General features: G+C 49.4%; 1 protein-coding gene across 1 annotated transcript in view; it reads left to right on the top strand.

Moving 5' to 3' along the window:
- The window catches only part of LOC135904999 (uncharacterized), a 64,260-nt gene that overhangs the window by 14,099 nt on the left and 37,215 nt on the right, over window positions 1–12,946 (top strand). Inside the window, exons 4-5 of the mRNA XM_065435998.1 lie at window positions 5,504–5,676; window positions 11,398–11,631. Coding sequence (XP_065292070.1) covers window positions 5,504–5,676; window positions 11,398–11,631 — 407 coding nt within the window. The remainder of the gene's footprint in view (window positions 1–5,503; window positions 5,677–11,397; window positions 11,632–12,946) is intronic.

Raw genomic sequence — 12,946 nt, 5'->3', positions numbered from 1 at the left:
TGTGTTTAACACCAGGACGATGCTGTTTGAGAGGGGGCATTGACACGTAAGCTAATTTATCTTTTTCGGGTGGTTGCTTCTAACCGCCTAACAGATGTTATTGCACAGCGCGGGACGCACCTTCATGTATCGGAAGCCTCCCGAGTATTATCGATGGTTCTATTAGCTGTCTGTTGTCACCGAACCTTGTGTGTTCTGATTTCATGTATGCGCTACGCGAATAGCGTATTAGTTTCTGGAAGACACGGGGGTACCAGCGATTACTCTGGAACCTTTGATGACTGATGTATAAAAGCCCACGTGCTGGACCCGCTGATCATATTTTCTAAGATCGCCGGCTGTGTTCGCCGCTATCGTTGTGCTTTGAGCGTAGCCTGTTTTTGAGAGCACAGGTCCGCCCAATAAAACGCTAGTTTCGTCAGTTTCACTGCTTTCTTCATCGTCACTACAACGTGACAATATTGTTATGGGGATGTTAGGATATATAAAGACTGTATTTACAATATATACACGATGAGTCAGCGTAGACAAGATGACTGAGCACCAACAACACGCAGCAGCTGGCGTCTCCGATCTTCTTCATCCTCTCTCTTCCTTATCCTTCCGTAACAGGACCCCCGGGTGGCGAAGAGCTGTCACGGCGCATGGCAGGCGAAGAATTGCGAGCGAAGTATAGCTTCAGCCGAGAAACGTGCACGACGTCAACAGGCGTCTGACTTGAGGATGCATCAAAGTGTAGCAGTGAAATCTAGTAGTTTACGTCGTTAACTTGACGTTATAAGGCCCCGTGTAGTGAGACAGAAGATTTGGGAGAGGCGAAGCCGACGGCATAGTGACCAGAGCAGCACCCAAGCACCTGGTGCGAACTTAACATCGCGATGGCACCGGTCATAACGCTCTTTTTGTGTAGGCTGCGAGGCTAATAAACGAGATGGGGCGACTTGACGGGCCATGTGAGCGGGATCGACGACTTCACGAAGGTACTCAGTTGCAACAGGTTGCACAGAAGGGAGGATGGTGTCAAACGGGAGTGTGGCGTCGTGACCTTACAAAAGACAGAAGGGTGAATATCCTGCCGTGGCCATGTCGGGACGAGTTATACGCGAACGCCACGTAAGCCAGCGTGGCGTCCCAGTCGCGGTGATCGTTGGAGACGTACATCGACAGCATCTCTGTGATTGTTCGATTGAGACGTTCCGTGAGACCGTTCGTTGGTGGGCGGTACGCGGTGGACAGCTTGTACTCAGTGGCACAAGAGCGGAGGAGGTCGTCGACAACTCAAGATAAGAACGAGCGGCCGCGGTCTGTATCTATCGAGGTAGGTGGAGAATGACGTCGTGGATGAGAAAATCAGCGACCTCAGTTGTGCAACTAGTCGGCAAGGCCTTTGTTATCGCGTAGCGTGTCGCGTGATCAGCAGCGACGGCGATCCACTTGTTCCCTCTAGTCGTTGTCGGAAAAGGGCTTAGCAGGTCAAGGCCTACACGAAAGAACGGTTCCGAGGGAACTTCAATGGGATGGAGTCGTCCGACAGGTGCCAGGGGAGGTTTCTTCCGGTGCTGACACAATTCGCAAGTTGCGACATAACGACGCACAGAGCGACAGAGACCCGGCCAGAAGAACCGGCGTTGTACGCGGTCGTATGTACGCAAAATTCCAAGGTGTCCCGCCGTCGGTGCATCGTGGAATTGTGCGAGAACGACGGGTCGCAGGTGGCGAGGAAGGATGAGGAGCAACTCGGGGCCGTCAGGGTAGATGTTGCGGCGGTAGATGATGCCGCGATGCAGCACGAACATGTGGTACGTGCCGTAGGTGCTGCCAGATTACGCTTCGGCGATGATGGACTGCAAGGATGCGTCACATTGTTGTTCAGCGCGCATGTCGGTCACGTCAGTCAAAGCAATCACGTAGGTCACCGGATCATGTGCAACAGGATCGGGGGTATCTACGAGGTGACGCGAGAGGCAGTCAGCGTCCTTGTGGAGGCGTCCAGTCTTGTAATGGACGCTAAATGAAAATTCCTGGAGCGGCAAAGCCCAGCGATCAAGCCGTCCAGTCGGGTTCCGTAGGGAAGATAGCCAGCAAAGTGCATGGTGGTCTGCGATGACCGAAAACGTGCGGCCGTACAAATATGGCCGGAACTTGGCGACAGCCCAAACTAAAGCAAAACATTCCCGCATCAGGTGGCTGGCGTAAGCGATGACGCACTCGGTACTATTGTGATATTGGGCGAGAATAGCGCCGATGGCATAGCTGCTTGCGTCAGTGCGGACTTCGGTGGGTGCAGACGGATCAAAGTGGGCAAGTATGGGATGGGTGGTCAGACATCCGATGACAGCGGCGAGCGCGTGAGCTTGCTCCGGGCCCCATGAGAATGGCGTGTTTCCACTTTCAAAGATCTGTCCAAGGCCAAGCAATGTCGGTGAAGTTTTTGACGAAACGACGAAAGTAAAAATACAGGCCGACTAAGCAGCGCACGTCAGAAGCGGAACGTGGCACAGGGAAAATGCGTACGGCGCGAACTTTTTCCGGATCTGGTTGTACACCGGATACGTCAACGAGGTGTCCCAACAAGCTGATCTGACGGTGCCCGAACTGACATTTCGTGGAGTTCAGTTGAAGGCCGGCTTTTCGGAAGACCGCAAGACTTGCAGCGAGTCGGGTAAGGTGGCTGCCGAACGTTGGAGAAAAAACAATAACGTCGTCAAGGTAACAAGGACAGGTGGTCCATTTGTAGCCCCGCAGAAGAGAGTCCATCATACGTTCAAATGTCGCAGGAGCATTGCATAGGCCAAAGGGCATGACTTTGAACTGATATACACTGGAGGTACAGGCGCACAGATTCACCCTCTAACCTTCTTACCTCATCTAATCTAGAAACGCTAGCAGATAGAGCGAAAGAAGCTTGCCTCAAATTTTTATTCCAGATACTTCACAACAATCTCAAAATAGACTCATCCAAATACACTTCGTTTTCCGGCACTCGATCTACACGTCAAAGGCATGCGAATTAATTGAATATTCCTAAAGTAACGAAACATTTACACATTCTTTCTTTCCGCTTCTCATAAGAAAATTGAACCAACTACACCCATCATCACGAACACTAAATCGTTCTCGGAATTCGCTAATAATATTGAAGGCAACAAAAACTAGATTTTTTTAAAATTGTTTATTGTATCAATATTGTTAAACACTACAGTGATGTTCACTGTCTGTATTCATGTAACTAGTATATGTTGTTGTAATGCGTTACTGTAACCTCTTATATCCTACATTTGTTTACATATTTGATTGTTTTGTAAACCTTTCACATATTGTATTGCCATCGTGCTATGCTCTCTCTTGAGAGCAGCAGTATTGAAAATAAATAAAAAAAATAAAACATAAGCCATCCGGCGTGATGAAGGCCGTCTTTTCGCGGTCAATTTCATCAACGGAAATCTGCCAGTAGCCGGATTGAAGATCGATGGACGAGAAGTATTTAGCAGAAGGGTTGAAATCTGGGCCAGTTGGTACATACTTGATCGAAAAAACCAGTCAAAAACACAAAGGACAAGAGGAGAGGTTCACACCACAACGACTGGACTATCAACTGAGGTTTATAAACTTCAGTTGATAGTCCAGTCGTTGTGGTGTGAACCTCTCCTCTAGTCCTTTGTGTTTTTGACTGGTTTTTTCGTTCAAGTATTTAGCTCCGTGCAAGCAGTCCAAGGCGTCATCGATGCGTGGTAGTGGGCAGACATCTTTACGGGTAACTTTAAGTGGCGATACTCGGCGCAAAAGTGCCAGGTACCATCTTTATTTTTCACAAGGACGACAGGCGAAGCCCTAGGGCTCACTGATGGCTCGATGACCCCTTTGCGGAGCATTTTGTCCACTTCTGATTGGATGACTCGACGTTCAGCATGCGATACACGATAGGGACGCCGACGAATAGGATTCGTGTCTCGAGTGTTTATACTGTGGCGAAGAACAGTTGTTTGACCTAATGGCCTCTCACCGATATCAAAGATGTCACTGTACGATTCAAGCAGGAGTCGTATGTCTGTGGCCTGTGCAGAGTTGAGGTCAGGAGCAATCATTTTCGCGAAGTCATTCATTAAGGAACCAGAGCTGTCAGCTGCAATTGGTGCTAATAAACCACTCTCAGTATTCAGACTCTCTATCTCAATTTCGCAACCACTAGAAACGCTGGCCAAGACCATGCTGGCCGGAAGCGCTTGAGGGCACAGGCTGAAATTCAGAAGCGGTAGAACGACGTCGTTATTAGTAACCGTGACCAACGTATGCGGAAGAGCAGCGTTCGGGTTCATAAGTACGTCGATGATGAGGCGAAGGACATATTCATCGTCAGGAACACGTGGCTGAGCGATCAAAGTGACGTAACTGCCTCGGGTGACAGACTCACATCTTGAAGCGAGCACAAGTGCGGTGAGGTGGTACTCGGAGCATCGTCGAATTGAGCCAGTTCTAACTGAAGAATGCCGGTTGCGCAGTCGATGAGAGCAGAATGAGTGGATAAAAAGACCAATCCAAGGATAACGTCATGAGGGCATTTGTCGATCACAGCAAAGAGAACAGAAGTAGGGCGGCCGGCTATACTTATGCGCGCAGTACACATTCCCAGTATAACCAGCCCGCCGCCGTCGGCCACACAAAGCACTCGGGCAGCTGCTGGGCTGAGGACTTTCTTTAAATTTCTACGTAGGCTAACACTGATCACAGATACGTGTACTTCAGTGCCGACGAGTGCTTGGAAAGGTACGCCGTCTATATTAACGTCAATTAAGCTTCTCCTTGTGGGCACAAACAGAGGATTTGCTGCAGTAGTCGGCAGTGCAGCACCACCTCCGAGGCCTGCATTTCCTAGTTTTCCGAAGGGGTGCGGCCAAAGCCACAGGGGATGAAAGGCGATGTGGCTGCGGTGAATGGGAAGATGGGCGACGTGTTTGCAGTGAACGAGGCTGGTGTCCGCGCGGTGATGGTTAGCGGCTGTACCACGTGTTCCGAGCAGAGTTGTCGGACCTGTTAAACTTGCCGGTGGGCGAAATATGGCGGGTATTTGCATCAAAACGGCTCAGGTTGGTCAGCGTGCGAGGTGTTGAGGGCCACGAGTTGCGACAGTATCGGGTGACATGGCCAATGCGGCGACAGGTGAAACATATCGACTAGTCGTCCGCAGTTCTCCACTCAGTCGGGTTGCGATAACGGGGAGGGGAGTGTCGGGGGGTAAAATAGTAGGAGGGCGTTAGCTCTAGGATTGAGAGTGTTGGCGAACGCCACTACTTATTTCAACTACTTATTTCTAGTTGGGTTTCATGACGTGCATCCTTGAACCACAGAGGGTGGAAGAAAAGTATAGCAGGATGAATCCGTTTCCCAGCTGATAACTACCGTTCGTAGTAATGGAAGTCGCACTAAGCAAGTAAAAAAAAAAACATACTGAGGAGTACCGTGACATTGGCAAAGTACGTTCACCGGCCTTATTGCACGTGCGCAGCTTCCATCGGCTACGGCTACACGGTGTGCACCATCGGACGCAGCGGCCTCAGCGTGACCATGTTTCCCGTGAAGGAGGGGCTGTGCGACTTCATCATCTTCACGCACGTCCACCCCAGCAGGGGTGCGCTCGTCTCGGCCTCGGGGAACGTGTCTTTCGAGGCCTTCCTAGAGGTTCGGAACCACACCTCACGATATAGTGGTGTCAAGTAGGACCGCACAAGATGTCTTGAATTTCAGCCAATCTGTAGCGGTGTTGCTGGAAAGAGCCACTTCTTCAGTACTGCGCCTGCGCCTAGCTCGTGGCCCGCAAACTTGACTAGCTTTGAGAAGCGATAAACCATAAGAGCACCGCATCGTAAACACGAAACTGGAAATGATAAATTGAAGGTTGTGTAACTAGCCGATGGCGAAATTATTTATAACGGCAGCGAATGCGGCTAGCGTTAGAGTTGAGTTTAACTGGAAGAAGCGTTGGAGGCCATGCAATGCGTAGATCCGAAGACCATCAGGCAAGCCGAATGGAGTGCGAAGGGAAGAGAAGCGCAGTTGATTGAGGCAGAAGATTGTAGCGGGTGATGAGCCGAGGAAATGTCCAGGTATTGTACAGAGCGGGTTTACGCACGGAGGCATATAATTGAAGGTCGCTGGAAGTGAATGATATAGCCTTACTCTGAAGATGCAATGTAGGGCTAAAAATGATCGTGACAATGATGCTCGTGTTAAGCTTTCTAACGTTTTTGGGGGGGGGAGGGGGAGGGCCCCCTAAGCAATGATGTAGAAGCGTGCGGGTAGATGAGCGCCAAACGTCCAGATCCAAAGAACGATCATTTTCGTGCGTATTTACGCTCTGGGACGTAAATACGCAATGGAAATGAAGCGTCTCGTGATTGCTTGCGTTCGAACCTCTGAGAAATTTGGGCATATCACATTTTTTGTTAAATATTATTTAATGAACGAATAGTATATTTCCTACAATATATAGATTCTGCGTAGTTAAATATGATATAAGACAAAAGTTAAACGGAGGGCGGTGGAGGCGAAGAAGCTCCATTCATTTTATCAATCAAGACCTTATGACGCAGACTTACAAGCCAAGGAAAAGATATACGGAATTAACGGAGTAAGTTAAAGTAGGCGCAGTGACTGCTGGAAGCCGTAGCCACATATACCGAATTAAGTGTCGTGCAATTTACTGTTAAGCTACTACGGCGGCAGTCCTGCCGTCAGCTTTCATGTGTACCTTTACGTAAATACTTCAACTAGCCCTATGAGTATCAGCCAGCAGCATTCACGGACGGTAGCATTTCTACAAGTAGTTGTGGGTAAAAAGCTGCGCTATTTGCCTCAGAGTGCGACAAGGGAATGCACGGTTATGACACGTTCGCGCTATCATTTGCGCGAGTGCTATTATAGGTGTCGGAGTGAATGTCAGTCACTTCCGCATGCATTTGTTAATTATGTTCGTTTATGCCCCATTACACGCTTCATTCGCTCTCAGCGTTGGCTGTCTCTCACACGCCCATTCCCCACCCTTTATTCACTAAGAACATTCCTCCTCGTTCACTTTCATTTCAGAGGAAAATATTTCATGCCACGTACAATCGCCCAATTTTTTAACCTGAACGCGCGAGCATCGACCGGCCAGTCGATAAGCGCCGTATAACGGAGTACAGCGGCGAAGTGTGCGAGAATACGCGCGTGCGCGCAATGCACAGTCCAATGCAGCTTCCCTCTGCCAGGCGTATTCTCGCACACTTCGCCGCTGTACTCCGTTATACGGCGCTTATCGACTGGCCGGTCGATGCTCGCGCGTTCAGGTTAAAAAATTGGGCGATTGTACATCGACGCGAAGGGTAAATTGTAGTTAGGCAGCAGGAGCCCAGATCATTTTGGAAAAAAAAGTTATCTGGTTGAGGGGGGGATAGCTGTTGAAATAGCGCGGTTGTTAGTGTAATGTACTTTGGGGTGTTGGTTTGACGCACCTTTGAAAAACATACATTTTAAAATCTACACACACACGCACACACACGCACACGTGCACGCACGCTCTTTGCTTGTGTTCATTTCGCGATATATTGGCCTGCGCGGACGACCTGTCTCGTGTGGCTCGTTGCTAACGGAGCCAAGTGGGGCGCTATTGCCTCGCTAATCGGGAGATTGCGAGATGCAGCGCGGGGGTGACGCGTAGGCGCGATTCACAGCAGCCGCTGCAGACAGACCTCCGCTCATGCATTGCTTTGTTTCCATATATGGTATCGGCGGCGTCATCGGTCAAAAGACGACGCCCGCTATTTTGGCGCTATTTTGAAGACCCAGCACCGAGCTCCTGCGTTGTTCTTCGTCATTACACTCGGCCGCGCTGCGACTGGTGTGTGCACCCCTGAAAGATAAACACATTGGCGCCACATTAAATTTGTTGACGGACGCAGCTCTTAATACGCGACACATTAATTGAAATGCTATTCCGCTTTTTTTTTGTCTGTGCGCGAGTCAGAAGCCGAAGAGCGCACATGCCAAGTGTTCTCGCTCAGGCGTTCGTTAACAATAAAGGGTGACTCGTACTTTGCGCACAAGTTGTTTGAACTGGATGGTGCATTTCTTTGCACTCACACTTCATTGCCGATATTGTATTGCGTTGCCAGACTGCGGCGGCGGTTGTAGTGCCGTTATTACGCCCGTTGGGCTTCTACATTCTTCTTTCGCGCCTCTGCTGGACGTTGCGGAGAAGCGTCTTTTACAGGCGTGTCCCAGCCGTATTTAGCGCGTAGTTTTGGTAGCTGGCCGTACACAATCTCGTATGGGGCTGTTCTTGTAGAAATCTGCAAATCCGTGCTAATTGCGCTTGCAGCCGCTTAAAAAGGTGCTCATCCCATTCGGCTTTACCTGGCCTGTTGTTTGTACAATGCGACGCGAGTCGAGCTCGGATGGTCTGCTCCAACAGACCGTTCGATTGTGGGTGGTGATGCTCAACTATCGCTAGTAGTAGATGAGTACGGAGCTCACGGCTACGAATAGTAGTCGACCTGTCGGAGATGAGCTTCTTAGACAAGCTGTGTTTCCCTTCGAAGCGGGCCCGTAGGAATATTATGACATAGCTGGCAGCAAGCGAAGGCACGGCAGTGACATCTATTAGTAGTAGTCTACTAGTAGTTTATTATTATTATTATTATTATTATTATTATTAGTCTATTAGTAATAGTCTATTAGTAGTATTAGTAGTTATCTAGTAGTCTACAGTGACTATAATATATCGGCTACCCACTGCCGTTGTTGCTAAAGGCCTGATATGATCTTTTCCCACAGTGTGAATAATTGCCTCAGGGGGCGTAATGGGTGTAAGGAACCCAGATTGACACCCGGGTCGCTGTTTGTGTTGTTGGCGCACCTCACAGCTGGCAACAGACAAACTCACACTTTTATCCAGTTTCGGAAACCAAAAGCGTTCTTTTGCCTTGCGCAGTGTAGCTCAATGGCCGACGTGGCCGCTTCGGGTGTGTCGTGGATAATGAGCAAAATACTTGAGCTCTAGAAGCTAGGAATGACCAGAAGGTGGAGTTCGTCTTCCGTAGGCCCAGTGGTGACGGTACAGTGTACCTCCGTGTAAAACAAACTTGGCATTACGTCCCGTATCCGTACGAGAACTCGTAAGGGACACCTAATCTTTGTCGACTCGTTGGGCATTCGAAAGGTCTTTCCGGGAAAACATGATTCAGCCTTCTCGGTTCCGTGGGGAGCCTTCGTCGGTTGGGTTTCGCGATAGAGCTTCCTAAACCTGGTTTTGTACGCCTGCACGACGAGGGATCTCGTAAGTGCAGTCTTGTAGACGAACGATCCATCGTGCAAGCTTGAATTTGAGGTATTGTTTTTTAAACGTCCATGCAATGGTGGTACTATAATCCATTACAATCATGAATTGTCGGCCAAACATAGCGACGAAACTTCTCGTCTACGCTTCAAACGACCATCAGGCGCTCCAGTTCGTTCGACTGGTGATGGCACTCTGCGTCCGAGAGTTTACGGCTGGCGTGGGCGACGACGGGCTCACGTGCGTCCGAGTCACGTTGAATCTAGACTGCTCCTACGACAATCTGACCTGCATCGGTGTGCGCTTCTGTCGCCCAACCTTCATGGAAGTCGCATAGAACATGATTCTGTGTCAGCTGTTGTTTGAGGGTCCGAAAGGCTATGTCCTGCGATGGTCCCCATTGGAACTGAGCTCCTTCTTTTAGCAGGACCGTGGGCGGACCAGCAGTTGACGCAAAGTTGGGGACAAACTTGCGCAAATACGACAAAATTCCTAGAAATACATGCAGGTTTTATTACAGGTTGGCACGGGATAGTTGATTACTACCTCTATTCGTTCAGGAATAGGCTGTACGCCGTCCTGAGATATCCTATAAACGAGCTAAGATGTAGTCATCCCAAACTGGCATTTTTTGCGGTTGAGTCGGAACCCGGCGTGATGCAACCTGTTCAGTATTTTGTCGAGATTTTGCGGATCTTCATCTTCCGTTTCATCAATAACCAGGATGTCGTCAAGGTACACAACGCAGGCGTGCTTTATCAGCTAACACAGTAGTGTGTTCATGGCGCGCTGGAACGTACTGTCGACTGCGTCATTGTAAATAAGAGAACAGAAATACTCATTCAGTGGGTTGGCTGTTCTATTCTGAGCCATTCTTCGACTTCCTCGCACTCCCAGTGCCCTAGCTCCGTTGTCGCTCTTCATCATTACGCTACACACACAGACGTATATATAGCCTCGTGGTAGTGACGGTGAAGAAAGCAGCAGAACTGTGATGGCGAAACGAGTGTTTTATTGGGCGAACCTGTGCCCTCAAAAGCAGGCTACACGCAAAGCACAACGACAGCGGCGAACACAGTCGGCGATTGTCGAAAGTCTGATCAACGGGTCAAGCGCGTCGGCTTTTATACATCAGTCGTCGAATGTTCCAGAGTAATCGTGGCGCCCACGTGTCTTCCAGAAAGTGCTTCACCATTGGCCTGGCGCATACATGAAATCAGATTACACAAGGTTCGGTGACGACAGACAGCGGATAGAACCACCGATAACATTCAAGAAACTTCCGATACATGCAGGCGCATCCTGCGCTCTGCCATAACATTTGTTTGGCGGTGAAACGTGGTCACCCGATAAATATAAACTGCACGTATATATATATATATATATATATATATATATATATATATATATATATATATATATATATATATATATATATATATATATATATATATATATATATATATATATATATATATATATATGAATGAATGACAGGTAGTATCCGATGCCAAACAATGTACCTTTTACTCTGTTTTGTTGATTCTCTCGAGCGTCCCTATGGTGTCCGTATTTATTTTGGTGCTGCCAAGTTCTCAGGGGTATGCCCACTTGAAAACGCTCGCCACAAAACGATAAATAGAAAAGGAAACAACGGAAAAAGAAAGCAAGGAAACTGTCTATTCTTTTCGCTAAGTTGCGTTTAACGGAATTACAACAAAACAGACCGATCTCTGAAACAGACAACCGTGCATTCGTCAACACACACTGCAGCCAGAACGCGACCATTCCATCGCCACGTTTTTTTTCCCTATCCATGTCGTGAACGCAGCTTCTTCGCGGTGCAAGGGAGATTTTCGAAACGACGTGACGATACTCTGCTAATGTAATCGCGAGCAGTGCACGGGCAACAAACGCTCATCTCAGCTCACTGTGAGAGCCTGCGCTGCACTCGGGTGAGTGGCGCAAACGTTTGAAGTTGTGCTGCTCCCGTGAGTGGCATGAAACCTTGTCTCCCAACAAACAGTGCATTCAACAGTGCACTACCGACGCGACGTTCAGCCTTTCTTTCTTTTTTCTTCACTCAGGTCTCGGCGGACCAGGCGCGTGACAGGCGTACGTTGTTCGGCCTCAGCCACTCGCCGCACGCGCTCAGCTCCGACCTCGCCCAGAGCGGAGGCGGCGACGAGGCGGCCAAGGAGTTCCTGTCGGCCGCCGAACAACTCTACGGCGATGCGGGTCTCTCCGCCATCGGCGTCATGGGCCTCGTTCGAAAAGTGATGGACTTCACGCATGAGCCGAAGCTGGTCGCCTGGTTCCAGGCAAGCACACGCAGCACATACGTCGCGGAGTGACAACCAATGGCTGTGTGGGCGGCGTGGCACAGTGCTCACTCGCGGTAGTGAGCACTGTCGCTGCACACTGTGCACATTTGAAACAGCCTTTGTGGTTTTTCTTTACGTTGTTTTTGCGCTGGTAAATCAGACGTAACTATAACTGCTGCATAATTGTGCACATCCCACGCACTGTGGCAATCGATGTTATTCCAAGCATGAGCAAGCACTAGAGGTTGAGCATTTTTCGGTGTTGAACAAAGTGCTACCAGAGGGAGCAACGTGTTTCCGTGTGTGTAGTAGTTGCCTTTGTGGTTCGCAAGCAGACGTGTGTGTGGCGGCAGCCGCACAACGACGAACGAGTTCAAGACGATCGCATGGCGACCAACGACACCATTCCTATGCCGGCCGTTCGACGCGAGGTTCCATTCATAGTAGACGAAGGCGTAAGGGAGAGAAACGCGGATTATGACGTTATCGGCGACTACGTGGTATGCAGTCATACGTATCTGTGGATGTGTCACGCGGCGTATGCTGAAATGACGATTAATTTGCATTGTGGTACAGAAACGTTAAAACGTGATTAAACAGAAGAATCACGAAGTCGATAAAGCGCCGCACAGTTTCTACGTAGCGTTAGCTGCTCAGAAGGAAGTACTGGAGAAAACGGGCTGGTCGCGGAGTGAGGGAGAATAAACATTGATTTGGCAAAAGAAGTAGCAAATTTTTCCCGAAAAGTGGGGCCCTCTGTCCAGGGCTACATTGCCATGCGCAATTTCGCGAGCCCGATGGATGAGCCGTTGCTGTTACTGCCGGCTTGTGCTGAGCAGCGCAGACTCCCAAGAGCAAAGGGTAGGGTTTGGCGGAAATAGTGCATTCTAACACGGCGCCTTAAAGCGCGAGCTGTTACATGGAAAGAAGACAAGATAGTGGCATGAAACGCACGCGCCAAGTCTGTCAAAGAGCTATACGCGCGGACAGCTTTCTTTGGCAATGAAGGGAAAGCTACAAGCGCGTGGCTGCTGCACGTGTGTTACGATGCCAAGTAGTCCGCCAGCGTTTGACAGTGCTTTTGGTTGCTCGGAATAGACGCTGAATCGACGCAGCTTCACGTGCGACGGTTGCGCGTTAGCCCAGACGCGGATGCTGACGTGGATGAACACACGGGACTCTTTCCAGAAGCGTTATCACTTGTGCGCACTTTGCCTTCGTAGCTTTCCCTTCATTGCCACAAAAAGTGTCCGCCATATTTTTGATAGCTTCATTTGGAACGCGTAAAGAAAAATCTGGAGTACGCCCAAGC

Source organism: Dermacentor albipictus, chromosome 6 (genome assembly GCF_038994185.2).
Source record: "Dermacentor albipictus isolate Rhodes 1998 colony chromosome 6, USDA_Dalb.pri_finalv2, whole genome shotgun sequence".
NCBI classification, from domain to species: domain Eukaryota; kingdom Metazoa; phylum Arthropoda; class Arachnida; order Ixodida; family Ixodidae; genus Dermacentor; species Dermacentor albipictus.
The sequence above is the reverse complement of the archived record's forward strand: the minus strand, read 5'-3'. Positions and strand labels throughout refer to the sequence as shown.